General features: G+C 39.5%; 1 protein-coding gene across 1 annotated transcript in view; it reads left to right on the top strand.

Moving 5' to 3' along the window:
* Window positions 1-1,197: 1,197 nt before the first annotated feature.
* Window positions 1,198-22,779, top strand: part of UBE2R2 (ubiquitin conjugating enzyme E2 R2) — an 88,501-nt gene continuing 66,919 nt past the window's right edge. Inside the window, exon 1 of the mRNA XM_036854468.1 lies at window positions 1,198-1,956. Coding sequence (XP_036710363.1) covers window positions 1,780-1,956 — 177 coding nt within the window. The 5' untranslated portion in view covers window positions 1,198-1,779. The remainder of the gene's footprint in view (window positions 1,957-22,779) is intronic.

Raw genomic sequence — 22,779 nt, 5'->3', positions numbered from 1 at the left:
TGTGATAAACTCTGTACATGGATGATCTCATTTAAATCTTTACAATTGTTTATATATTAGGCATAATAAACCCTCTTTTACAGAAGCTGATGAAAAAGGAAGAGATAATATAATGTAAATGGTGGAGCCGGGGTTGGAACCAAGGATCTTTCTGATCCCCAAATTCTAAGTGTACGGAACTCTCACAGTATCCTGGCTTTTCTAGGAAACGTTCATGGAGCTATCATAGGACATGCCTTCCAAAGAGAAAGGGGTATTTTAAATCATGGGGATTGAAGACCTCCACATCTCACTTCTTCCAGGATTATCTTAAAAGTCCCCCAGTTCTAAGTTGGACTTTCAAGCCGGAAAAGATCTGTAGGGGGTCAAAGTTCAACCAAATACGCCATTTGACAAATGGGTAAACTGGGGGATAGCCAGAGCATTTGCCCCAAATCACACAGAAAAGGGCCAAGAACTCAGGTTCAGTCTGTATTATTATTTCTCTCCTTATTTCCCACAACTTCCTCTTTGTAGTTAAGAAGGGAAGTAGAAACTGACCTATCTGCCTTCCCCATTTCTCGGATGGGAAACTGCCCCCCAACCCCCTAAGTTGGTGACACACTGCTCTCCAAGGACACAGTGGCATGAGGACTGGACCTGCAGAAGAGATGTCAGGAAGCTTGTTTCCACCGACAAAACCCACATTGTCAGCACATCCTTGTCAAGCACCTACTGAGTGCGGGGACAACGGACTGTGTGTCATGGCGCGGGGGGCGGGGGGTTAGGCCTGCAGAGGATCTGCGGCTCGTAGGATGGCTGCGGGAGGCCGGTGGATACAAGTTGTGGGGAGGAGAGCGATGACAGCTCTAGAACAGAGGTCCCTTCCGGGGCGCGCCTTCGGAACCGCGGCGTCAAGCCGCACAGCCGTCATTTTGGGGCCAAGGGCATCCCCTGCGGCCACCCTCGACCCCCACTGCCGCTTGGCCCTTTAAGGGCGGGGGACACTCGCCGGCGTCACAAAGCGCCGCCACTGCGCGGGCCGGTGGAGAGGAGGCAGGGATGTGGGAGGAGGAGGAGGAGGAGGAGGGAGAGGAGGGCGGGGGAGGGAGGGGCGCGCGCACGCGCGTCGCGTCGGGCCGCCCGCCGCCGAGAGCCGCCCTCCCTCCCGACGTGCGCCCCTCCTCCCACTCTCCCTCCCTCCTTCTTCTCGGCTCCGTCGCTCCCGCGGCGCGAGGCGCTCTTGCTCTTCTCCTCCTCCTCCGCCGTCGCCCCTCCCCCCGCGCAGCCGCCGCCGCCGCCAGGAGACCCCCGCGTGCCGCGCTCTCCCCCCCCACCCCCGCCCTTCGGCCCCGCGCGCCCTTCGGCCCCGGCGGCCCCCGAGGAAACGAGAGGGCGAGCGAGCGCGGCGCTCCCGGGCCGGCTCGGCCCCGTCCGCTCACCATCGCCGGCCCTCCGCCGCCTTCCTCCGCTTCCACCTCCTCTCCCCCCCCCCCGCCAAGTTGAGGCCCCCTCCGGGGGGGGAGGCCCGGGACCCGGAGCGAATTTCTCTAACTCTCTCCACCTTACCCCCACCCGGCCCGAGTGTGAGGAGAAGGGCCCGGCCCGGCCCGCGTCGTGTGTGAGGAGGAACCGGGCCGGCCCACGGGCCGTCTGGGGCCTGGTCCGGGCCACCGGGTGTGTGAAGACAGGGGCCCGGTGCGGGCCGGCCGAGGGCGAGCGGAGCGGAGGGGAGGGGCCTGGTCCGGCCCGGCCGGTGCGTGAGGACTGGGGCCCCGGCCCGGCGCCGCCGTCGCCGCGATGGCCCAGCAGCAGATGACCAGTTCGCAGAAGGCCCTGATGCTCGAGCTGAAATCCCTTCAGGAGGAGCCGGTGGAGGGCTTCCGGATCACCCTGGTGGATGAATCCGACCTCTACAACTGGGAGGTTGCCATCTTCGGACCCCCTAACACCCTCTACGAAGGCGGCTACTTCAAGGTACCCCCGACCCCATCTCAGACCAGGCTTCCCCGGGCGGAGGCTGCCGCTTTCGGTAGTTTTCCCGGCCAAGAGTGGGAGCGCGGGTGAGCGGAGGGGGCTGCTCACCTCGGCAGCTCCCTCCCCCCATCGGTGGAGGCAGGAAGGCCTCGCTCGCTCACCAAGTGCCTTTTCTTTGTCATGGGGGCGGGGGCGGGAGGCCAGACTGCACCGGGAAATAGGAAAGCCTCTTTGGCTAGGGTAGTGGCTACCGGAGGAGGAGGGCGGTCTTTGTTTTGTTTCCCCAGCCGAGGGTGTACGGAAAGAGAGGTGGTCTGTCTTTCCCCTCTCGTCTTCCCATCTCTGCGCCGGCTGGAACTACCCCAGAGGGCAGAGTGACCTGCACTTATGGGATTGGACCTTTTTTTGGGGGAGTGGGGGAGGGGTACCGGCCTGTCATTCCGGAGGCTGCCTAGTGGCCTGACATTTGGGGGGTTTGATGGGCTTCTTGCATAGTGGTGGTTCCAACTTCGCATTCCAGCGGGCGTTAATGGAGAATAGGAACCCTAGGGGTGCTAAACAAGGGTGCCTGCGTTTTCTTGCCATTAGCCACTTGAGGGAACTGTAATTTAGCCCCCTTTCTGTCCTCGTTTTCTATGTACTTCAGTGGTGTTTCAAAATGCCCTTTGTCCTCACCCTGCTACCAACTTTACTGCCCCCGCTCCCCTCACCCCCCGCCTCCCATGTAGAAATATCCACAGAGGGCGGGACATGTTATGTAGAGAGAGAGTTTCCCACTTTAGGGACACAAAATTGAAACCTTTTGATCAGATGGTTAACTCTAACAAATGGGGGGTGGTCTTACGGATGAAAAGTATCATCTGAGGTGGGATGGTTTCACAGAGTAGGACCGCTCCTTAACGACCATAGACATTGTTTCTGTTGTTTTCCAGGATGTTAGAACAGTGGTTATTATCATTCCTGAATCCAGTAGTTTCTTTATTCCAAGATAGATAACTTGGAGATACTGAGGGGTTTCTGTTTTTGTTTTACCATTTTTTAAGGGGCAAATCACAGATTGAAGGTCGAATGCTCTAAATGGTGGGGGAACAGAGAGCGAGGAAAAGAGTGCTTAGGAATTCATTTAATTTAATTTTTTGTTTCCAAAATTAAGTAAAATAGGGCTGTGAGTCAGTCTTGGTTTGTTTCAAAGGGAGGGGCTATCTTGGCAAAAGTTTTAAATGAGTATCTTAGTCATGTAGTTACGTGTATTTTTAAGGAGTACCCAGTTACTTTAGTTTCCACTCCTCTAAAGGTAGAAGCCTCAGTTTCAGGCTTGAAATTGGGTCTATTTTGTAGAAAATGTCAGGAATTGATAGGGGAATGTTTAATATTCATGTCTGTGATAGTCACTAAATACCTAGTTAAAAATATGTATTCAGTGTTTAGAATATTGTGTATACCAACTGTATGCTTCATGTTTTGTGGTCACCATACGCTGTACTCCTCAGATGCAGATACTTGCAAAATCTACTGGCTAACTTTAGTGAAATGAAGTTTAATTTCCAAAAAGTATCATTGTTTGGGACAATCAGTAGTCAAGATAAATGGATACTAGCTAGAATGATCTTACTCCTATGCAGTTTGTTAAAAAAACAAAACAACAACAAACTGTACATGGAAGGAAATAATAGGTTATATTATTATTAAATTGTAATATTTTTGCTTAAGTAATTGGGAAGGGAGTGTGGTGAACCCTCTCAGTTTGGAATAGGCAGGAGGATTGCCTGTAGCATACACTGATTTAAATTAACTGCTTTTTAATTTCAGTCTTATTTAAAAAGAATGGTTTGATCTCCAATTTTGTTGTGTTAGATATCTTAATCTTTTTTTTGCCTTTAATTGTGACATGTAAAAAAAATATATGAAAAATTTTAAACAGGTTTAGTGTTTTAGTCTTGTGTAAGAATTTTGGTTAGTTTTGTTTCTTCTGCTTTTGGCAAAGGACTTTGGCTTTTTATACCAAAGTCCTTCGTTGGAAAAAGGCAAATTTGTGGTCATGAGCAGTTAACACTGGTGATAAGTTTAAAACCATTGTTTTTTATTTCACTGCTTTTGTGAAACAAGGCTTTTAGTGTGTTCCACTACAGCTGCAGTTAAAAGTTGGCACAGACCTTTCTGTACTACTGTTCTCCCTTATCAAATGGTGGTCCTTGAACATTTAATATAATTTATCAATATTTTCAAGTTAAACTCTTCTCTATTTTGCATTATAGTTTCCTAAGGCAGTGGGCTGCCAGTCATCCTTTAAATTTTTCATAACGTAACTCCTTTACCTTTTACATATTAATAGGCTTCTAACTGATCTTTTTCATCATGAAATAGTTGGCTCCAGTCTGTTTTAACTGTGGCATCTGTTGTAGTAGAGATTTGTGAGACCTGTATTTCACAAATTTGTTTTTTCATCCTATTTTTCTTTTTTAAATATCTTGAATCTGTATGATTCTTAGCTTGGCTGGGCAGGGGGAATCTAGATATATGATGGGCAAAGGTAGTTTCTTGTGTCTGATTTTCTGCATGTTATAAACTCTTCTTTGGCTTCACTATCTTTTTGTCCAATTTCTTGATCTCATTATTCACCCAGTGAATTTCTTTGCTGCTTCGAATTTTTCCTCTGGGGTCAACCATTATAGAACATAAAGTAGGAGATGACTTAGAACACCCAGAACACGTCTGAACTTAATTTTGCTAATGTGGAGAAAGTTGGAATTTTATTATGTTACTGGAAGAATAACTTGTTGATCAAGTGAGCAGTTAGTGATGACTTTTAACACGTTCACCTCCGTTCCTTTAAAAAGAACTGTCTTTTCAAGTAAGTCTTGATAATGATCATAACTTAGTGTGGCTGCTTTAGTATAGAACCTCCTTGGAACTCCTGCGTTATTTATCTAAATGCACAATAGCAATGAGTCTAGATACCAGAAAGTGAGAGTGACTCTTTCATGTATGAATAACGTTAAAGTTTAAGTGATGCAGAATGCTTAAAGTATTGCAGTTTTTGTAGTTTTGGTTTTATTCAGTAATGTAGGGGAATAAAATAGGTGTGTTTCTTTTTTGGATAACTCCCAACTAATAAAATTTAGGAAGTATTTGTGATATACTCAAAGTTTTCCATAATAGGATCTTCTTCATCAGACTTACCGCTTTGTTTTATATTAAAGAAACTCTTCAATAGTAGTTGCTTTTTAAAATAAAGGACATGCATTATTTTCATTTGTTCTAGAGTAAATGAATCTATTCTTCGCATGCCACCCGCCCCCATGCAAAAAAAAAAAAACAAAAAAACCCCCACCAAACTACCAAACTTAACCTCTGTGCCTGGCAATGGTCTTCAGATTATATATAGCACATTCTATTTTATGACTTTAAAGTTCTTAACGTACAGTTGAAACAATTTTTCTAAGCAACTCTTAGTCTTTTTGGTGTAGGGATCCTTTTGAGAACTTGATAAATTTTCTTCGAAAGACAATGAGGACACACAAAGTAGTTTGTATGCATTTTCAGATGGTTAACTGACCTGTTAAGAATCCCTCTTTTGGGACTTCCCTGGTGGTCCAGTGGTTAAGAATCTGCCTTCCAATGCAGGGGACAAGGGTCTGGGAACTAAGACCCGACACAGCCAAATAAATAAATAAATATTAAAAAAAAAAGAAAAAAAAAGAATCCCTGTTTTAAGGGATTGGATTGGCAACTTTAAAAACAAAATTAAACACCTTTGACATTATAAAAATATTGCTATTTTTTTAGAAAGCAATTTTATGATGAATCAGTCAGTTAAAATTTTCTTAGTTTTAAGTTTTTCCTCAGTTGCTTTAAGAACACCTCTTAGGGCTTTTAGCTGTTACCTTTTCTGGAAGCTGAACTTGTCTTGAGTGCTGGGTGAACTAAAGCAACATTGTAGATGGAAACGTGGTTAATGTCCAATGGTTTGGGGCACTAAATGCAATTTTAGTCCCCTATCCCCAGCCCCCACCTCTGGCAAATATAACACCTCAGCATTTCATAGAGTATGCTTTTACTGTATTAAGTTGATTCCAAGATGCATATTTTTCTAGTTTCACTTCTCAAATTTGGAATGAGTCCATGAAGTCTTAGAATTGCCATCAGCCAGCTGACACTTGTGACCTAGTTGTAAGAGACCCTTCCATTGAAATCTTCTGATAAAATTTTTTTAATGCCAGCATCAGTGTCTTAAATTTGATAAACGAAGGATTATTTCTTTTTGAACCAAGGATTTGTGTCCTCAGTACTTTTTGCTGCTTATTGATTCCCCTTTTTCAGAGGTTTGTGTTCGTAAACAATATTTATTGAACACACATCAAAGGCAAAGCACTGTAGGAAGTGTCACTACCTTTTAGATAGTAAGGAAAAGTATTAGGACATTGATAACCTTAGAGCTTTTATGAATGATCTTCGTAAAAATCTTTGTGCAGACTTTGAAATACAGAAATGTGAGGTGTAGGTGTTGCTGACAGAATTGTAATGGTAATTAAAATCAAAGTTTTAAGGCCAGTTAGCGCATTGGTCAACATAACCACAGTTTGTCATGATGAAATGTACTGTTCCATCTTTGCAACTTAGTATTAGTGGTCCTAGTCTAAGGTTCCAGAAGAATCTGTCTGTTGGAGACAGGTGAAATAAAGGAGATCATCTAAGAAATTGGCCTACTTCTGCTAATCTAGTTATGGGAAAATAACAGGAAGAGTTACAGATTCAGGGTTTAAGACTACAGAACTCCGACTTGCTGAAAGGTCATATTTAAAAGTTTTAATTCTTTTATGTTCCTGAAATTCTTTTGGACTGTTTCGTGTACAGCTAGATAGATATCCAAATAAGACTGAGCTGAGCCTCTTTGAAAGTGTTTTGTTAGCACAGAATTAATTCATTTCAGCTTTATTCAACGAGAAATTGTTTTTCAGGGTTTATGCTTATGTATCTTTAAACGAATTGATTCTGAAGTGAATGGAATGATAGATACTAAATTGAAGAGATAATTTTAGTTTGGATTGCCAAGGTTTGATTTTACATAAATATTCTTCCATATGAGAATTGGAATATTCAGATTTGGGAATATGTATTTAAGATAGAAAATGAATATCCACTTTAAGCACCTTTACTTGATTTGTTTTAATAACAAATATAAAAATGTTTTTGTTACAACCCAATAAATTAAATTTCTGTTGTAAACCTATTGGCAAGGTAAGTAGAATGAGCACTTAAAACATGCTAAAACTCTGAAGGTCATATCTAATTGCAGATACACGCTCACGCTACTATCCTTATTACAGTAATATAGATATTAGTAGCTAACATTTATTGAGTGCTTACTGTGTGCCACATACTTTAAATAGAATATCTCACATAATCCTCCTGTGAGGTGTGGCTGCTATTACATATATATATATATATATATATATATGGAAACAATAACAGAGTTTGTTTAACTTGCTCGGGGTCCTCAGCTAGAAAGTTGTAATACCAAGCTGGACTACCAGACTGCTTGACTCTAAAGCCTGTGTTATTCTCTTGGTGAGAGCTTTTACCTCTCAGGATGTTGTTTGAAGGTGTAAAAGTGGAGCTTTAAGAAAATAAAATTTATGGATGAGACTTCCCTGGCGGTCCAGTGGTTAAGACTCTGTGCTTCCACTGCAGGGGGCACAGGTTCGATCCCTAGTCGGGTAACTAAGATCCCATATGCTGCACCGTGCGGTCCAGAAAAAAAAGGAAAAGAAACTTTAAGGAGCATTTGAAAAGGAACTATTTTTATTTTAAATTTTATAAGTTTAAAGGTCACAAGGTAATTGTCCCTTCAAATTATGGGGAGAGATTGTTATGACTTCAGCTTATAACTTAAATTCACTGGAAAAATTGGATTTTGTTGTTGTTGTTGGACTACTTGGATTAGAGAGTAACAAATCATATTGCAGAAGGATTTTTTTTTATTGGCAAATTGATTCCTTTAATAACAACTTTCTCATTAAGGGGAGAGTGGGATGGTGCTAGAGTTGAGAAATATGTCTAAAAAAACTAATCTTGGGGTTAGAAATGATGATAAAACACCTCTGAAGTGATGGTGGGAGATCATAGCGGGAGTTAAATTTCTTAATACAATATTGGTTTATGCTTTTTTTTAAATAGATCTTTATTGGAGTATATAATTCCTTCACAATACCGTGTTAGTTCCTGTTGCACAACAAAACTAATCAGCAATATGCATACACATGTCACCATATCCCCTCCCTCTTGAGCCTCCCTCCCATCCTCCCTATCCCAGCCCTGTAGGTCATTGCAAAGCACCGAGCCGATCTCCCTGTGCTATGCTGCTGCTTCCCACCAGCCAACTATTTTACATTCCGTAGTAAATACATGTCGAGGCTACTCTCACTTCGCCCCAGCTTCGCCCTCCCACCCCATGTTCTCAAGTCCATTCTCTATGTCTACCTCTTTATTCCTGCCCTGCAACTAGGTTCATCAGTACCATTTTTTTTTTCTTTTTAGATTCCATATATATGCGTTAGCATACGGTATTTGTTTTTCTCTTTCTGACTTACTTCACTCTGTATGACAGACTCTAGGTCCATCCACCTCACTACAGATAACTCAATTTCGTTTCTTTTTATGGCTGAGCACTATTCCATTGTATATATGTGCCACATCTTTATCCATTCATCTGTCGATGGACATTTATGCTTTTAAAATAATAGTGTCTTAGTACTTTTCCAAGTATATTTAAGCACCATAGGAAACTTGAGCAGTGTAAGATTAAAACTTACTTTGTTGTTGTTTCAGTTGAGTCTGTTAACTGGTATTCCTTTTTTTTTTTTTTTTAAAGGGAACGCTGTTTATTTATTTATTTATTTTGGCTGTGTTGGGCCTTATTTTCTGTGTGAGGGCTTTCTGTAGTTGCGGCGAGCGGGGGCCACTCTTCATCGCGGTGCGCGGGCCTCTCACTGTCGCGGCCTCTCTTGTTGCGGAGCACAAGCGCCACACGCGCAGGCTCAGAAAGGCGTGAGTTGTGGCTCACGGGCCTAGTTGCTCTGCAGCATGTGGGATCTTCCCAGACCAGGGCTCGAACCCGTGTCCCCTGCATTGGCAGGCAGATTCTCAACCACTGCACCACCAGGGAAGCCCTGGTATTCCTTATCTCTGTTAACAGCATCTTTATTTTTTGAACTATTGATACATGTAATAATTTGGATGAGCATTACACTGAGTGAAAAAAAAGTCAATCTCAAAAGGTTACATATTGTATGGTCCCGTTTATATAACATTCTTTTTTTTAATAAATTTATTTTATTTATTTATTTTTGGCTGTGTTGGGTCCTCGCTGCTGTGTGCGGGCCTTCTCCAGTTGCGGCGAGCGGGGGCTACTCCTCGCTGTGGTGCGCGGGTCTCATTGCAGTGGCCTCTCCCGTTGCCAAGCGCGGGCCCCAGGCGCGCGGGCCCCAGGCACGCGGGCTTCAGTAGTTGTGGCACATGGGCTCAGTAGTTGTGGCAGTAGTTGTGGCTGTGGGCTCTAGAGCGCAGGCTCAGCAGCTGTGGTGCACAGGCTCAGTTGCTCCGCGGCATGTGGAATCCTCCTGGACCAGGGCTCAAACCTGCGTCCCCCGCGCCGGCAGGCGGATTCCCAACCACTGTACCACCAGGGAAGCCCTATATAACATTCTTGAAATGTCAAAAGCATAAACAAAAACAAGTCAGTGGTTGCTAGGGGGTTAGAGATGTTGGGGTGGGGGGAAGGAAGTGGATGTGATTATGAAGGAGGAGCATGGGGGAGATCTTTGTGGATGGAATAGTTCTATAACTTAATTGTGTTGGCAGTTACACAGATCTACACAGACCATAAAATGACGCAGAACTACACTCATATATTGTACCAGTGTCAGATTCCTAGTTCTAATATGGGACTATAATTATGTAAGATGCAACCATTGGGGGAAGTTTAGTGAAAGGTACAGATCTCTCTTCACTATCTTTGCAAATATATGTTGTGAATCTATAACTATTCTAAAATAAGATGTTAAAAAATTTAATCATCAGAGGAAGCCATATATTCATGCGTTATTACAGCATCTTAAGATCATTGCCATAGTTTCAATCTGTTGTGTCTTTGGATTTTCAAATTTCACAGTTATCTGCTTTTCTGTATTTGCTGCATGGGCAGCTCATGCTTAATTTGAGGGATAAATCCCTTGAAATAATTTGGATTATGTGGCTCATTTGGTAGCGTACATAGTAATTCAGATTGTAAACATTGACTGTTTACTACCTCATTGAAAATAACCATGACCCCATTTATAAGATAATATTAAGAATTGGCAAAGTCACAAAAACTTGGACAATATGTAGTAATTCTTTATAGAAACAGAGTGATTTAAAGCTTAGAAAACAGATTTTTAAGTTTACTTGAAACCATACCTGATATATATAAGGCAAAACAAAAAAGTTTCATTATTCAAAGGAATATCCTTCAAATATGGTTTGAAACTTTGAATATCCTTCAAATATGATTTGAAACTTTACTTTTGAAATTGTTGGTAGAGGCACAGGTTAAAATTAGTCTAATACTTCATGTTCACATTTCATTTTTGACTAAAATATACTATTACTCAGATTATTTCCCTCATTTACCAAGTTGAATCTGAATCACCTTTGGATGTTTTAAAAAAAGTCCACACTGAAGAAGTAAAGATTTGCCACTAATAAGAACCTTAAGAAGTGTGCAATAGGTTCTGAAGGCAGTTCTCAAAAAAAGGAGTCTGGAATTGTTTTGAGCAGTGGCAGTCTGGCATTGTTGGAATGGGTGTATAGCCAGCCTTCTGAGGTGTTTGCTCTGAAGGGGGCAAAGCTCATTTGAGTTCTGGTAGTTGGGTTTAAAACAAACAAACAAAAAAACCTTATTACTTAAGAAGGCTCATCTTGGTCTTGTCACATAACTGCTGTTTCTCCCATTGGTTAAATAGGGATAGGAGTAATATATTTAAGCCATTAAGGGCTAACCCCTGTGGAAAAACTTCAGCCCTAAAGGTAAAAAAAGAAAAAAAACACAACAACAAGGTCCTACTGGATAACATAGGGAACTATAGCCAATATCCTGTGATAAACCATAATGGAAAAGAATATGAAAAAGAATATATATGTGTATAACTGAGTCCCTTTGCTGTACAGCAGAAATTAACATAACATTGTGAATCAACTGTACTTCAATAAAACTTAAAAAGAAAAAAAGTATAGTAACTGTGTCCTCAGGGTTTCTACTCTGAGTTCTTTGGACTTTGTTAATCATATTTCAACATTTACTCTAAATAAGAGTGAGGAAAAAATTACTAGACAAAAAAAGAGACGGCTTACTGAAGATCTGGAAATTCTGTAGAATTTAGATTAAGATCTAAGGAATCTAATATTGAAAGGGTTTTAAGGGGAGAGCACTTACTGAGTTTTGAATTGATGAGTTGCCACTTTTCTTATATGACCATTTTTTTCTGAAGTTATTATTTTTTTTTATTGGTAAATTGTAGAATAAGTTATCTTTTGAGGGAGGTCACATCCTTTGAGAACGACAGTCGTGCCCCCCAATTCTCCATGCAGCTTCAAGAAATAACTGATACCTGAATTTCTTCCATAGATCTTAGGTGATTCAGTCCCTCGTCTAGAACATAGTGGTAAGACTAGTGGCTCAATATTTGGATTGCTTAGTTCCTCTAGTTGTGCTTTCCCTTTCTGGAAGAAATTGGATTTTATTTGGGTTTTTCCATCAGTGACATTTTTCTGTAGTTGCCAGGTTGCCTCAATTAAATCTAATGTTCTTGGTGACTGAAGGTTTAGCTAAAAATTAAGATTGAGTTCTTGGTTATATAATAATATAGCAAATTAGGATCTTTGTAAAGGGCTCCTCTTATAATTTAAGTATTATAAAACATTTAGGAGAGGTTAAGAATTTTGGAGCAGTGATAATGAGAGGCATTAGCAAAACCTGCTAGATAAAGCAACCTTGACTTCTGTAGTCCCATGAAGATCAAGATTGCTTAACCTCATTTTGGAAAATCTAATGAATAAAACAATTAAACCCAGTTTTGTTTTAGCCTTACTTTTCAGAAGACATTAGATCTTTTAAAAGCAGACTAGAAGTGCATTTCAGAAGTGCAGAATTTCTTATAAAGTGGAGGATTTTGAAATAAATGTTATGAATATTTTAATGGTTCTTGATATATTAAAGGAATCAGAATAATTAGAAAAGTATATTTTTATAGCTGTACTTGTGCTTTGATAATACTCTGCATGCATGCAGTTTGTTAAAGAATAATTTTGGTGACTCTTGGCCAAATATATATATTTTTTCTCCCCTCTCCAATATATATAAAGTCTCCTAAATATAAGATTAACTACATCTTGATCATTCTGTTTACATACACACCTTGAATGAAATAATTAATTCTTAACAAGGTAGAGTAAGGAGGGAACTTTTAAAATAGGTTAAATTTCTGTGGCTTATGAACTGTAACAAACAAGCTCTCCTGGGTTGTTGTTCCAGCTACCAGATATATCCTGAAGACTTACATGTCTACATCTCTAATTAGACCTGTCTTGAGTTTTTGCCTGCCTAGTAGACATTTATACCAGTGTGTCCTATTTACACTAAACACTAAACTGAACTCTACCTTTCCCATAAGCCTCTTCTATATTCATTCTCCTGGATATTGGACATTGTCTACCTAGTCACACAAGCCTAGAAGCTGGAAATCAGTTCAGATGATTTCTGCTTCCTCTTTCCACATAGCCAATTATTTTTAGTATCTCATGTCTCTGGTATTTAGCCCCTAATCTTTATTCCTACTCTCACCATGTAAATTCCCACTCAGTTTTCACTCACTTGGACTTTGACAGCAGTGTTTTGTGCCCCTTCAGTCTATAATGCTACCAGAGTAACCTATCTAAAGCTCTAATCTGACCTGTCCCCACCAAAAAAAAAACACAAACAAAAACAAAAACAACTTATCAGTCCATCTTCCACAAAATTAAATAAAAATTCCTTTGTGTGACATACACGGCCCTTCATGATCTGGTTGTTGCTTACTTTTCCAACTGTATTTTCCGTTCTTGCCCCATAGGTGGTCTTTGACAGTGCCATTGCCTAAGCTGTTACCTGTCTGGAATGCCTTTTTCATTTTTCAATGTTTCTCGTGCCCTCTTTAGTCCATGAACTCCAGCTTGTATCTTAAGGCCCAGTTCACTGTGAATGACCTCTTGGATTCTCTCCTGTTAATCCCCACTCTCCCTAATTAGATTGTTTTAAAATAAACCCCAGATATCATATCCTTTCATCCCTAAATATTGGAGTCCCTGAAAAATAAGGAATCTTTTAAAAAATGTAATTGTATTATCCTTACACTTACTAAATAAACAATTCCTTAATATTATCTAATATCCAGTCAGTGTTCAGATTTCCCCAGTTGTCTCATAGATATACTTTTAAGTTAGTTTGAATCAAAACCCACAATCAGGTCCACGATTGCATTTGGTGATGTGCCTCTTAAGACTGTAATAGATAGATTTCCCTTCTTCCTTTTTAAAAAAATAGCAGCTTTATTGAGATATAATTTACATACAATTCGCCCATTTAAATGTACAATTCAGTGACTTTTAGTATATTCACAGAGTTGTACAACCATCACCACAATTTTAGAATATTTTCATCACTCCAAAAAGAAACCCCATACCCATTAGCAGTCACTCCCCGTTTCTCCCCATGCTCTAGGCAACCTGTCTGCTTTCTGGGACTATAGGTTTGCCTATTTTGTAAACATATAGATTTGTATTTCATATAAATGTAATCATATAATATATGGCCTTTCACTTAGCATATTGTTTTCAAGATTCATATATGTTGTGGCATGTATCAATACTTCATTCCTTTTCATTGTTAAATAATGTTCCATTGTATGGACATTTTATTTATCCATTCATCAGTTGATGAACATTTAGGTTGTTTTCCACTCTTAGGCAGTTATAAATAATGCTGATACGAACATTTGTGTACAAGTGTTTTCATTTCTCTTGAGTATTTACCTAGGAATAGAATTACTGGGTCATATGATAACTCTATGTGTAACTATTTGAGGAACTGCCAGACTGTTTTCCAATTTTACATTCCCACCAGTAGTATGATGGTTCTAATTTCTCTGCATCTTCAGCAACACTTGTTCTCTCTCTCTTTAAAAAAGAAAAATTGTTTGTTGGCAACTGAATATATTTAATTGCTGAACTGCTGTCTTCAGTTTTAAGACATTAAAACTAGACTGATGATAATTATATTTTATTCCAAACTAAAGATATTATTATAGTACCAAAAGTAAAGTTACTATGTTTCTAACCCTGAAGGTCATCAGACATTTGTTATAAAGTAATTATGATAAGTTTTGGCCCGAAATCTGGTTAGCTACCTGTTTTTTCCACATTATTTCTTCTCTGCTTTAACTCATAAACATCTTCGTGCAGGACTTAGTCTTATCTCAGCAGAGCCACTTAAATTTAGTTTAGTAGATTTGGTGGGGAAAAATACTAAGTTCATGATGGATTAATCTATCATGTAGGTGTTATATAGGAATATATTTTTTCCTAACATTAAAGATGTAATGAGGAACATTTATTAAGGGTGTTCATTTATTATTTTTCTTAAAATTAATCTAGGAAAACAATTCAAGCAGTATGAAAGTCTTTCTCTCCCCCGAAAATCACTTAACTGTTTGAATGTAATGCTCCAGAAACATTCTATGTATCTACAAACGTATCTATGCATTTTAAAACTATGAATGTGGTTATACTATAAGTATTTTTCTGCATCTTGCTTTTTTTATTTTTTATTTTTTATTTTTATTTATTTTTTTGCTTTTTTTAAAACAAATTTATTTATTTACTTATTTTTGGCTGCATTGGGTCTTCGTTGCTGTGCGCGGGCTTTTCTCTAGTTGCTTCGAGCGGAGGCTACTCTTTGTTGTGGTGCGCGGGCTTCTCATTGTGGAGCACTGGCTCTAGGTGCGCAGGCTTCAGTAGTTGTGGCACGCAGGCTCAGTAGTTGTGGCTCGCAGGCTGTAGAGCACAGGCTCAGTAGTTGTGGTGCATGGGCTTAGTTGCTCCGCGGCATGTGGAGTCTTCCCGGATCAGGGCTAGAACCCATGTCCCCTGCATTAGCAGGCGGATTCTTAACCACTGCACCACCAGGGAAGTCCATGCATCTTGCTTAAAAAAGTTTATTTTGGAGATCTTTCCATTATTAATATTTATGGGTTATCTCATAATTTGTAACTGTTGCACAATATTCTAGTTGTTAAGGAAGTACTTTATTTATTCCCCTATTGATGAAAAATTGTTTTCAGCTCTTTACTCTGATAAGCAAGGCTGAACAGGAAACTTTTACATACCTCTATACTTTTGTGAGTGGATTTGCTGGATTAAAGGGTATGTGTATTTAATTTTACTAGATAGTCAAATTACCCTTCAAAAATGTTAATATATATTCTGTGATGAAACATATGGGTATTGTCAAAGTATAAAATTTGCAGTCCTGATAAATCAGCCTTTATGATGGTTGTTTCTTTTCTTTCCTTTTTTATTTATTTGTTTATTTTTGGCTGTGTTGGGTCTTCGTTGCTGCGCGAGGGCTTTCTTTAGTTGCGGCAAGCAGGGTCTACTCTTCGTTGCGGTGCGTGGGCTTCTCGTTGCAGTGGCTCTCTTGTTGTGGAGCACAGGCTCTAGGTGTGCAGGCTTCAGTAGTTGTGGCGCATGGGCTCAGTAGTTGTGACTCACGCGCTCTAGAGCACAGGCTCAGTAGTTGTGGCGCACGGGCTTAGTTGCTCCATGGCATGTGGGATCTTCCTGAACCAGGGATCGAACCCATGTTCCTGCATTGGCAGGCAGATTCTTAATGACTGCACCACCAGGGAAGTCTGGTTGTTTGTTTGTTTCTTATTTATTTATGGCTGCGTTGGGTCTTAGTTGCTGCACACGAGCTTTCTTTAGTTGCGTCGAGCAGGGGCTACTCTTGGTTGCAGTTTGTGGGCTTCTCATTGCAGTGTCCTCTTGTTGCGGAGCACGGGCTCTAAGCACATGGGGCTCAGTAGTTGTGGCACGCGGGCTCTAGAGCGCAGGCTCGGCAGTTGTGGCGCACAGGCTTAGTTGCTCCGCAGCATGTGGGATCTTCCTGGACCAGGGCTCGAACCCGTGTCCCCTGCATTGGCAGGTGGATTCTTAACCACTGTGCCACCAGGGAAGCCCTAGTTGTTTCTTTTAATTGTGAATGAAATTTAGCTTACTTTCATGTCATTGGCCATTTGTAATATTTATGCAAGTTAACTGTACTTGTTCTTTGCCCATTTTTCTTTAGGTTTTTTTTTTTTTAATAGAATAAAAGCTGCTTGCATAAAGGAAGTTAGTCATTGGTCAGATGTATTGCATGTTGCAAATATCTTTTCTTTGTGTGTCATTTATTAATGATGTAATTTAAAATATTGTGCTTAGAATTCTGTCCAATGTTAAACATGAAGACAAGTGTAGAGAAAATTGTGTTGTAACTGTTGTGACAGCCGAGGAGAAGAATTTGTAGGGTTTAGAGTAAGTTCTCTTAACATTGTCATGTGGGTTACTCATATCTTAATGAACAAGCTTGATACTAATAATGTATAAGCTGATACGGAGGTACCTGTATTTTTCTGTGTAAGTGGCCGTAACACTTTTTTTTTTTTTTTAACTCAAAATATGGGCTTCCCTGGTGGTGCAGTGGTTAAGAATCCGCCTGCCAATGCAGGTGACACGGGTTCGAGCTTTGGTCCTGGAAGATCCCACATGCTGCAGAGCAACTAAGCCTGTGCGCCACAACTGCCGAGCCTGCGCTCTATAGCCCGCGAGCCACAACTACTGAGCCTGCGCGAGCCTAGAGCCCGTGCTCTGCAACAAGAGAAGCCACCGCAATGAGAAGCCTGCGCACCGCAAGGAAGAGTAGCCCCCGCTCGCCGCAACCAGAGAAAGCCCGCGCACAGCAACAAAGACCCAGTGCAAACAAAAATAAATAAAAAATAACTAAATTTTAAAAAAAACCTCAAAATATTTATACCCAGTTATAAGTGAACACATGTTTATGGTAGAAAGTTTTTAAAGTTCTTGAAACTATGAAAAAAAAGTCACTTGTGGGCTTCCCTGGTCGTGCAGTGGTTAAGAATCTGCCTGCCAATGCAGGGGACACAGGTTTGAGCCCTGGTCCGGGAAGGTCCCACATTCCGCGGAGCAGCTAGGCCCATGCGCCACAACTACTGAGCCTGCACTTTAGAGCCTGTGAACCACAACTACTGAGCCCGCCAGCCACAACTACTGAAGCCCGTGTGCCTAGAGCCCGTGCTCCACAACAGGAGAAGCCACTGCAATGAGAAGCCCGCGCATCGCAACGAAGAGTACACACAACTGGAGAAAGCCCACACGCAGCAATGAAGACCCAACACAGCCAAAAATAAATAAATGAAATAAATTAATTTAAAAAAATCTTTAAAAAAGTCACTTGTAATGATGCTATCCAGAAATAATACTTTAAAGTATATTTCTTCTGAAATACACTATATTTCATCTAAAAAGTTGGATACTGTGTATCCATTTAAAAAAAACTTAACATATTTTGAACATTTTCCCAACTAGTCATTATTTAACCTTTCCCCTTTTGTTGGGTCTGCAGATTTATTTTGCTTTCTAAACAATACTATGTTGAACACATTTTTATATCTATATTTGTGTTTTTCACATAAGTTTCTAGTACTGGATATATTGGGTCAAAAGTTATGAGTGCCTACATATTATCATATTTAGAGAACATATTTTGAACTGGTTTTGACAAGATAAAATGCAACAGTAAAAATGCCAGTTTTCTTGAGGGCAAGGAAACCACTAAGGAGATGACTATTATGGCTTTAGTTTTAAATAATAATGTATCGAGAAGTTAAAGGAACTAGAATAATCAAAACAATTTCGAAAAAGAACGAAGTTGGAAGACTCACAATATCCAATTTTAAGATGTACTGTAAAGCTACACTAATCAAGACAGTGTGGTGTATTGACTAAAGGCACGGAATAGATGGCCCAGAAATAAGATATGGTCAACTGATTTTTTGACAAAGGTGCAAACATACTTCAATGGAGAAAGGACAGTCTTTTCAAATATATGATGTTGGAAAACTGGGCATCCACATGTAAAGTGAGCCTCAACCTATATAACATATATTTTATACAAAAATTAACTCAAATGGATCATAAACCTAAATGTAAAACATAAAGCAGTAAAACCTTTAGAAGAAAGCATTGGAAAAAGTCTTCTTGACCTAGGGTTTGGCAAAGAGCTCTTAAATACAGTACCAAAAGCATGATCTGTGAAAGAAAAAATTGGTGAAGGTGGACTTCAGAATCAGGATTTAAAACTTTTTCCTGTGAAGGACACAGTTAAAGAGAATGAAAAGACACGCCATGAATTGGGAGACTATATTTGCAAACCACATATCTTAGAAAGGACTTAACATCCAGAATTTATGAAGAGCTTTCAAAACTCAACATAGGGGGAAAAAACCCCTAAAAAATCAACAACCCAATTTCAAAAATGGGTGAAAGATTTGAACAGATATTTCAGTAAAGACGTTTGGATGGCTTATAAGCACATGTAAAGATGTTCATCTTTAGTCATTAGGGAAATGCAAATTAAAACCACAATGAGGTGCCATTTACGTATCTTTTAGAATGGCTAAAATAATAAAATACTGCACTGACAGTACTGAGTATTGGTGAGGATGAGGATTAGCTGAAACTAATACTTCTGGTGAGAATGTAGACTCTGGAAAAGTCTGTCAGTTTATTACAGAGTATACAATTACCATCTGTCTCAACAAGCCCATTTCTAGGAATTTGTCTTAGGGCAATATAAACTTACTGTTTACACAAAAATGTGTATGTGAATGTCTGTAGCAGCACTATTCATAATTGCCCCAAACTGGAAACAACCCAAATGTCCTTCAGTGGTTGAATGGATAAGTAAACTGGTATATCTATATTATGGAATGCTATTCAGCAATAAAAAGGAATCAAGTATTGACATACTAGTAATATGGATAAATATCAAAGGCATTATGGCAGTCACATAAGATTACATTCTGAATGGGTCTGCTAACACGATATTCTCGAAAAGACAAAACTGTAGGCACAGAGAACAACAGATCAGTGGTTGCCAGGGTTTAGGGGTGGAGGAAGGGTTTGACTACAAAGGGATAGCGTGAGGGAATTCTTTGTGGATATTGGAATTGTTTTATATTCTATTTATGGTGGTGGTTACAATATCTATGTACATGCTAAAACTTATAAAAGTGTATGCCGAGGAAGTGAATACTGCTAGATGTAAATTTAAAAAGTAAAAAAATTATAGATTTAATTATCTTATAATTTTATTTGTTGATTATACCTCAGTAAGGCTGAAAAAATAAGACAGTAAAAATTTTAAAGAATAAAAGAAAATGTCCTTGTTTTAAAAAAAGATGCAGAAATGACTTTGTTATAAATAACAGAGTACCACAGACTGAGTAGCTTATAAACAACAGAAATTTATTTTTCACAGTTCTGAAGGCTTGAAGTCTGAGATCAGGTTGCCATCATGGTCAGGTTCTGGTGAGGGCTCTCTTCCAGGTTGTAGACTTATTGTATCCTTACGTGGTAAGAAAGAGGGCAAGAGAGCTCTCTGGGTTCCCTTGTTTTAAGGGTGCTGATCCCATTAACGAGAGCGTTCTACCCTCAAGACCGAATTGCTGCCCAAAGTCCTTCTTCCTAATATCATCACATTTGGGGTTAGGATTTCAGCATGAGTTTTGGGGGACATAAATTTGGTCCATTGCAAACAACATCCAGCTTTGGCATAAAATATTACAATTTAGTTGTATCTTTAGGATAAATTCCTAGGAATAGATTTTATGGTTCAAATATGTTTACATCTAAAGACATTTGTTACAAATTTAATATGATTTTCACAAAAATTAGATTGAAGCAAGTTCCTGAAGGATATTTAGATTTTCATTTTCTTTCCTGAGTGATATCCAATGCCTGAGTAGTATTGGTATTGAATACTAACAACTTTTAAGTTTAATAACCAGTTACGTAGAAACTAGAGGAGGAGAAAAAGTAAAAGAAGGCAGATATCAATCCATTTCAACATAAGTAAGGATTCCCAAAATTTAGTGCTTTTCATTAGAATTAAAGTATTTTGGGAGGTAGTGAATTTTTTGTTCCTGGGGATAGTCAAATGCATGTTGGATGACACCTAGGGACAGTGTTCTAAGAGGATATTAATCATCTGCATGAGTGATTAAACTGCTTTAGAATCATGTTGGAAACTTTTAGAAATAAAAGATTCCTGGCTCTATTCTTACACACTATTTTATAGATTCAGTCTTTTTTTTTTTTTTTTTGGCTGCGCCTTGTGGCATGTGGGATCTTAGTTCCCCGACCAGGAATCGAACCCATGCCCCCTGCAGTAGAAGCACTGGGTCTTAACCACTGGACCTCCAGGGAAGTCCCTAGAATCAGAATATTTTGAGACTCTGGTGGGCATCTCCAGGTGATTCTGATGTAAAGCAAGGTTCCTATTGCTGAGATTCAGTATGATTCTATGTTTTGCTTTATTTTCTGGGTAGAGTGCATTTATGTTCCAAAGGTAATGCATCTATAAGTTCTTTATTAGCCAAAAAAGGATACTTTAAAATTCATTGTTATGTAGCTTCTCTCTACCACCAAATACTTATCTTCCCCTCCTACAGGTGAAACACACACCCATGAAATTATAAACAAATTTTTTTAAGCTTTGGAATTGTTGTTAATAGCTTGCCTAATTTTATTCTAAGGATTTTTGTGCATGATTTTTAAAAATTGAAGTATAGTTAATTCACAGTGTTGTGTATGTATGATGTTTTTAATGAGTAGTTGACAGTTTTGATTTTTGTTCAGATAAGGAAGTTGTTTCATAACATATCTGATGTATTTCTGAGTCAGTAATGAATTTCCTTAGTAAATGAGAACATGAGTAGAAAGTATTGCTAAACTGAATATTATAGCTTCTTAGGTAATGCTTTACCACTTACAGAAGGATTTGGGGCCTAAGTACACCATCAATATGTTCTTTCTCATATATAATTAAAACTGTCAATATTAACTTCAGAAATATGGAAAACATTTATTTTAAAGTTTGTTATTTTTATTGTTAGTTTCATCATTAAAGATTTATTGAGCACTTACTATGTGTCAGGTACTGTTGTAGGTGCTGAGGAAACAGTGAACAAAAACCAAAAATTTCCTACTTCATGGAGCTTTCATCCTAGTGGGAGAGATAAGCAGTGAACAAAAAAGTATGTGCCGACTTAGAAGTGGTAAGTTCTGAGGAGAGAAGTGGGAAGCAGTGAGGTAGGGTCTGAAGCTGGGAAGAGGATATTAAAATTTTTCTTTGTGTGTGACATTTTAGACATCTCTGAAGAAAGGTGAAGGTGGCTTTTGGAGTAAAATCATAAGGAAGGGATAGAGCTAACCATGAGGCTATGTGGAAGAGCATCTTACTGGAGAGCTGAAGAATAGAGTATTGGGGACTTCCCTGGTGGCGCAGTGGATAAGCCTCTGTGCTCCCAATGCAGGGGACCTGGGTTCAATTCCTGGTCAGGGAACTAGATCCCACATGCATGCTGCAACTAAGGGTTCACATGCCACAACTGAGGAGCTGGCAAGCCGCAACTAAAGGAGCCCTGGAGCCGCAACTGAGGAGCCCACGTGCTGCAACTAAGAGCTGGTGCAACCCCAAAAAAAAAGAATATTGTTCTTTAGTGTATGCCCTCCTGGGTTAATCAAGTAGAAGGCAGTGAGTAAAAGTTGAATTGTTTTCTGTTGTAAAAGGCTTGTGGTTAGATTTTTTTTTTTAAGTGCTGTTTAGTGTTAACTAATTTATTGGGTTTTTATGGGTTATGATTTGAGTCTACAAGCAACTTTAGAGATTATAGCCTCAAGGTTGCCACTTAAAACTATTGATGATATTTATTTTTCAGTAGAGTTGGAGAGTAGGCGTTAAGTATTTTAGTGATCCTTTGTTTCATTGTGCTGAATCTTGTTCTTAATGTGAAAGAACAGAGAGGCAGTATAGTATAGTGGTTAAAAATATGAACTCTAGAGTTGGACAGCTAGGTTCCAGTTCAGGGTCTATAGCTGTGATCTTGGGCAGATTATTTAACCTCTGTATGTTTTAATTTCTCTTGTAAAATGGGGGAAAGTATGGCATCTGCTCTGTCAGGGGTACTGTGAGAATTAAATACAGTATGTTAGTACATGTAGAAGTACTTAGAATGTGCCTGCTATATAAAAAGCACTCAATTAGTGTTAGTTGCTACTAGTGTTAGCTATACTGTTTTGAATGGTGCTTTTCAGTTTATAAGTTAATACATGTGCAAGGTAAAAATAGTATAAAGTGATATTAGGTGATGAGTTTTATATGCCTACTACGTTAACACCCCTCCCCATATCCTTGGTCTTACCTCCTAGAGGTTTTTTTTTTTTTAATTTAAAAAATAATTTATTTAAAAAGTTGTGGTAAAGTGTATATAACATAACAGTTCCCATTTTTGACCTTTTAAAAGTGTGTATTCAGTACTTAATGCCATTGATTTTTAAATTTTATTTATTTATTTGGCCATGCTGCGCGGCCTGCAGGATCTTAGTTCCCTGACCCGGGCTTTTGGCAGT

Source organism: Balaenoptera musculus, chromosome 6 (assembly GCF_009873245.2).
Source record: "Balaenoptera musculus isolate JJ_BM4_2016_0621 chromosome 6, mBalMus1.pri.v3, whole genome shotgun sequence".
Taxonomy (NCBI): domain Eukaryota; kingdom Metazoa; phylum Chordata; class Mammalia; order Artiodactyla; family Balaenopteridae; genus Balaenoptera; species Balaenoptera musculus.
The sequence above is the reverse complement of the archived record's forward strand: the minus strand, read 5'-3'. Positions and strand labels throughout refer to the sequence as shown.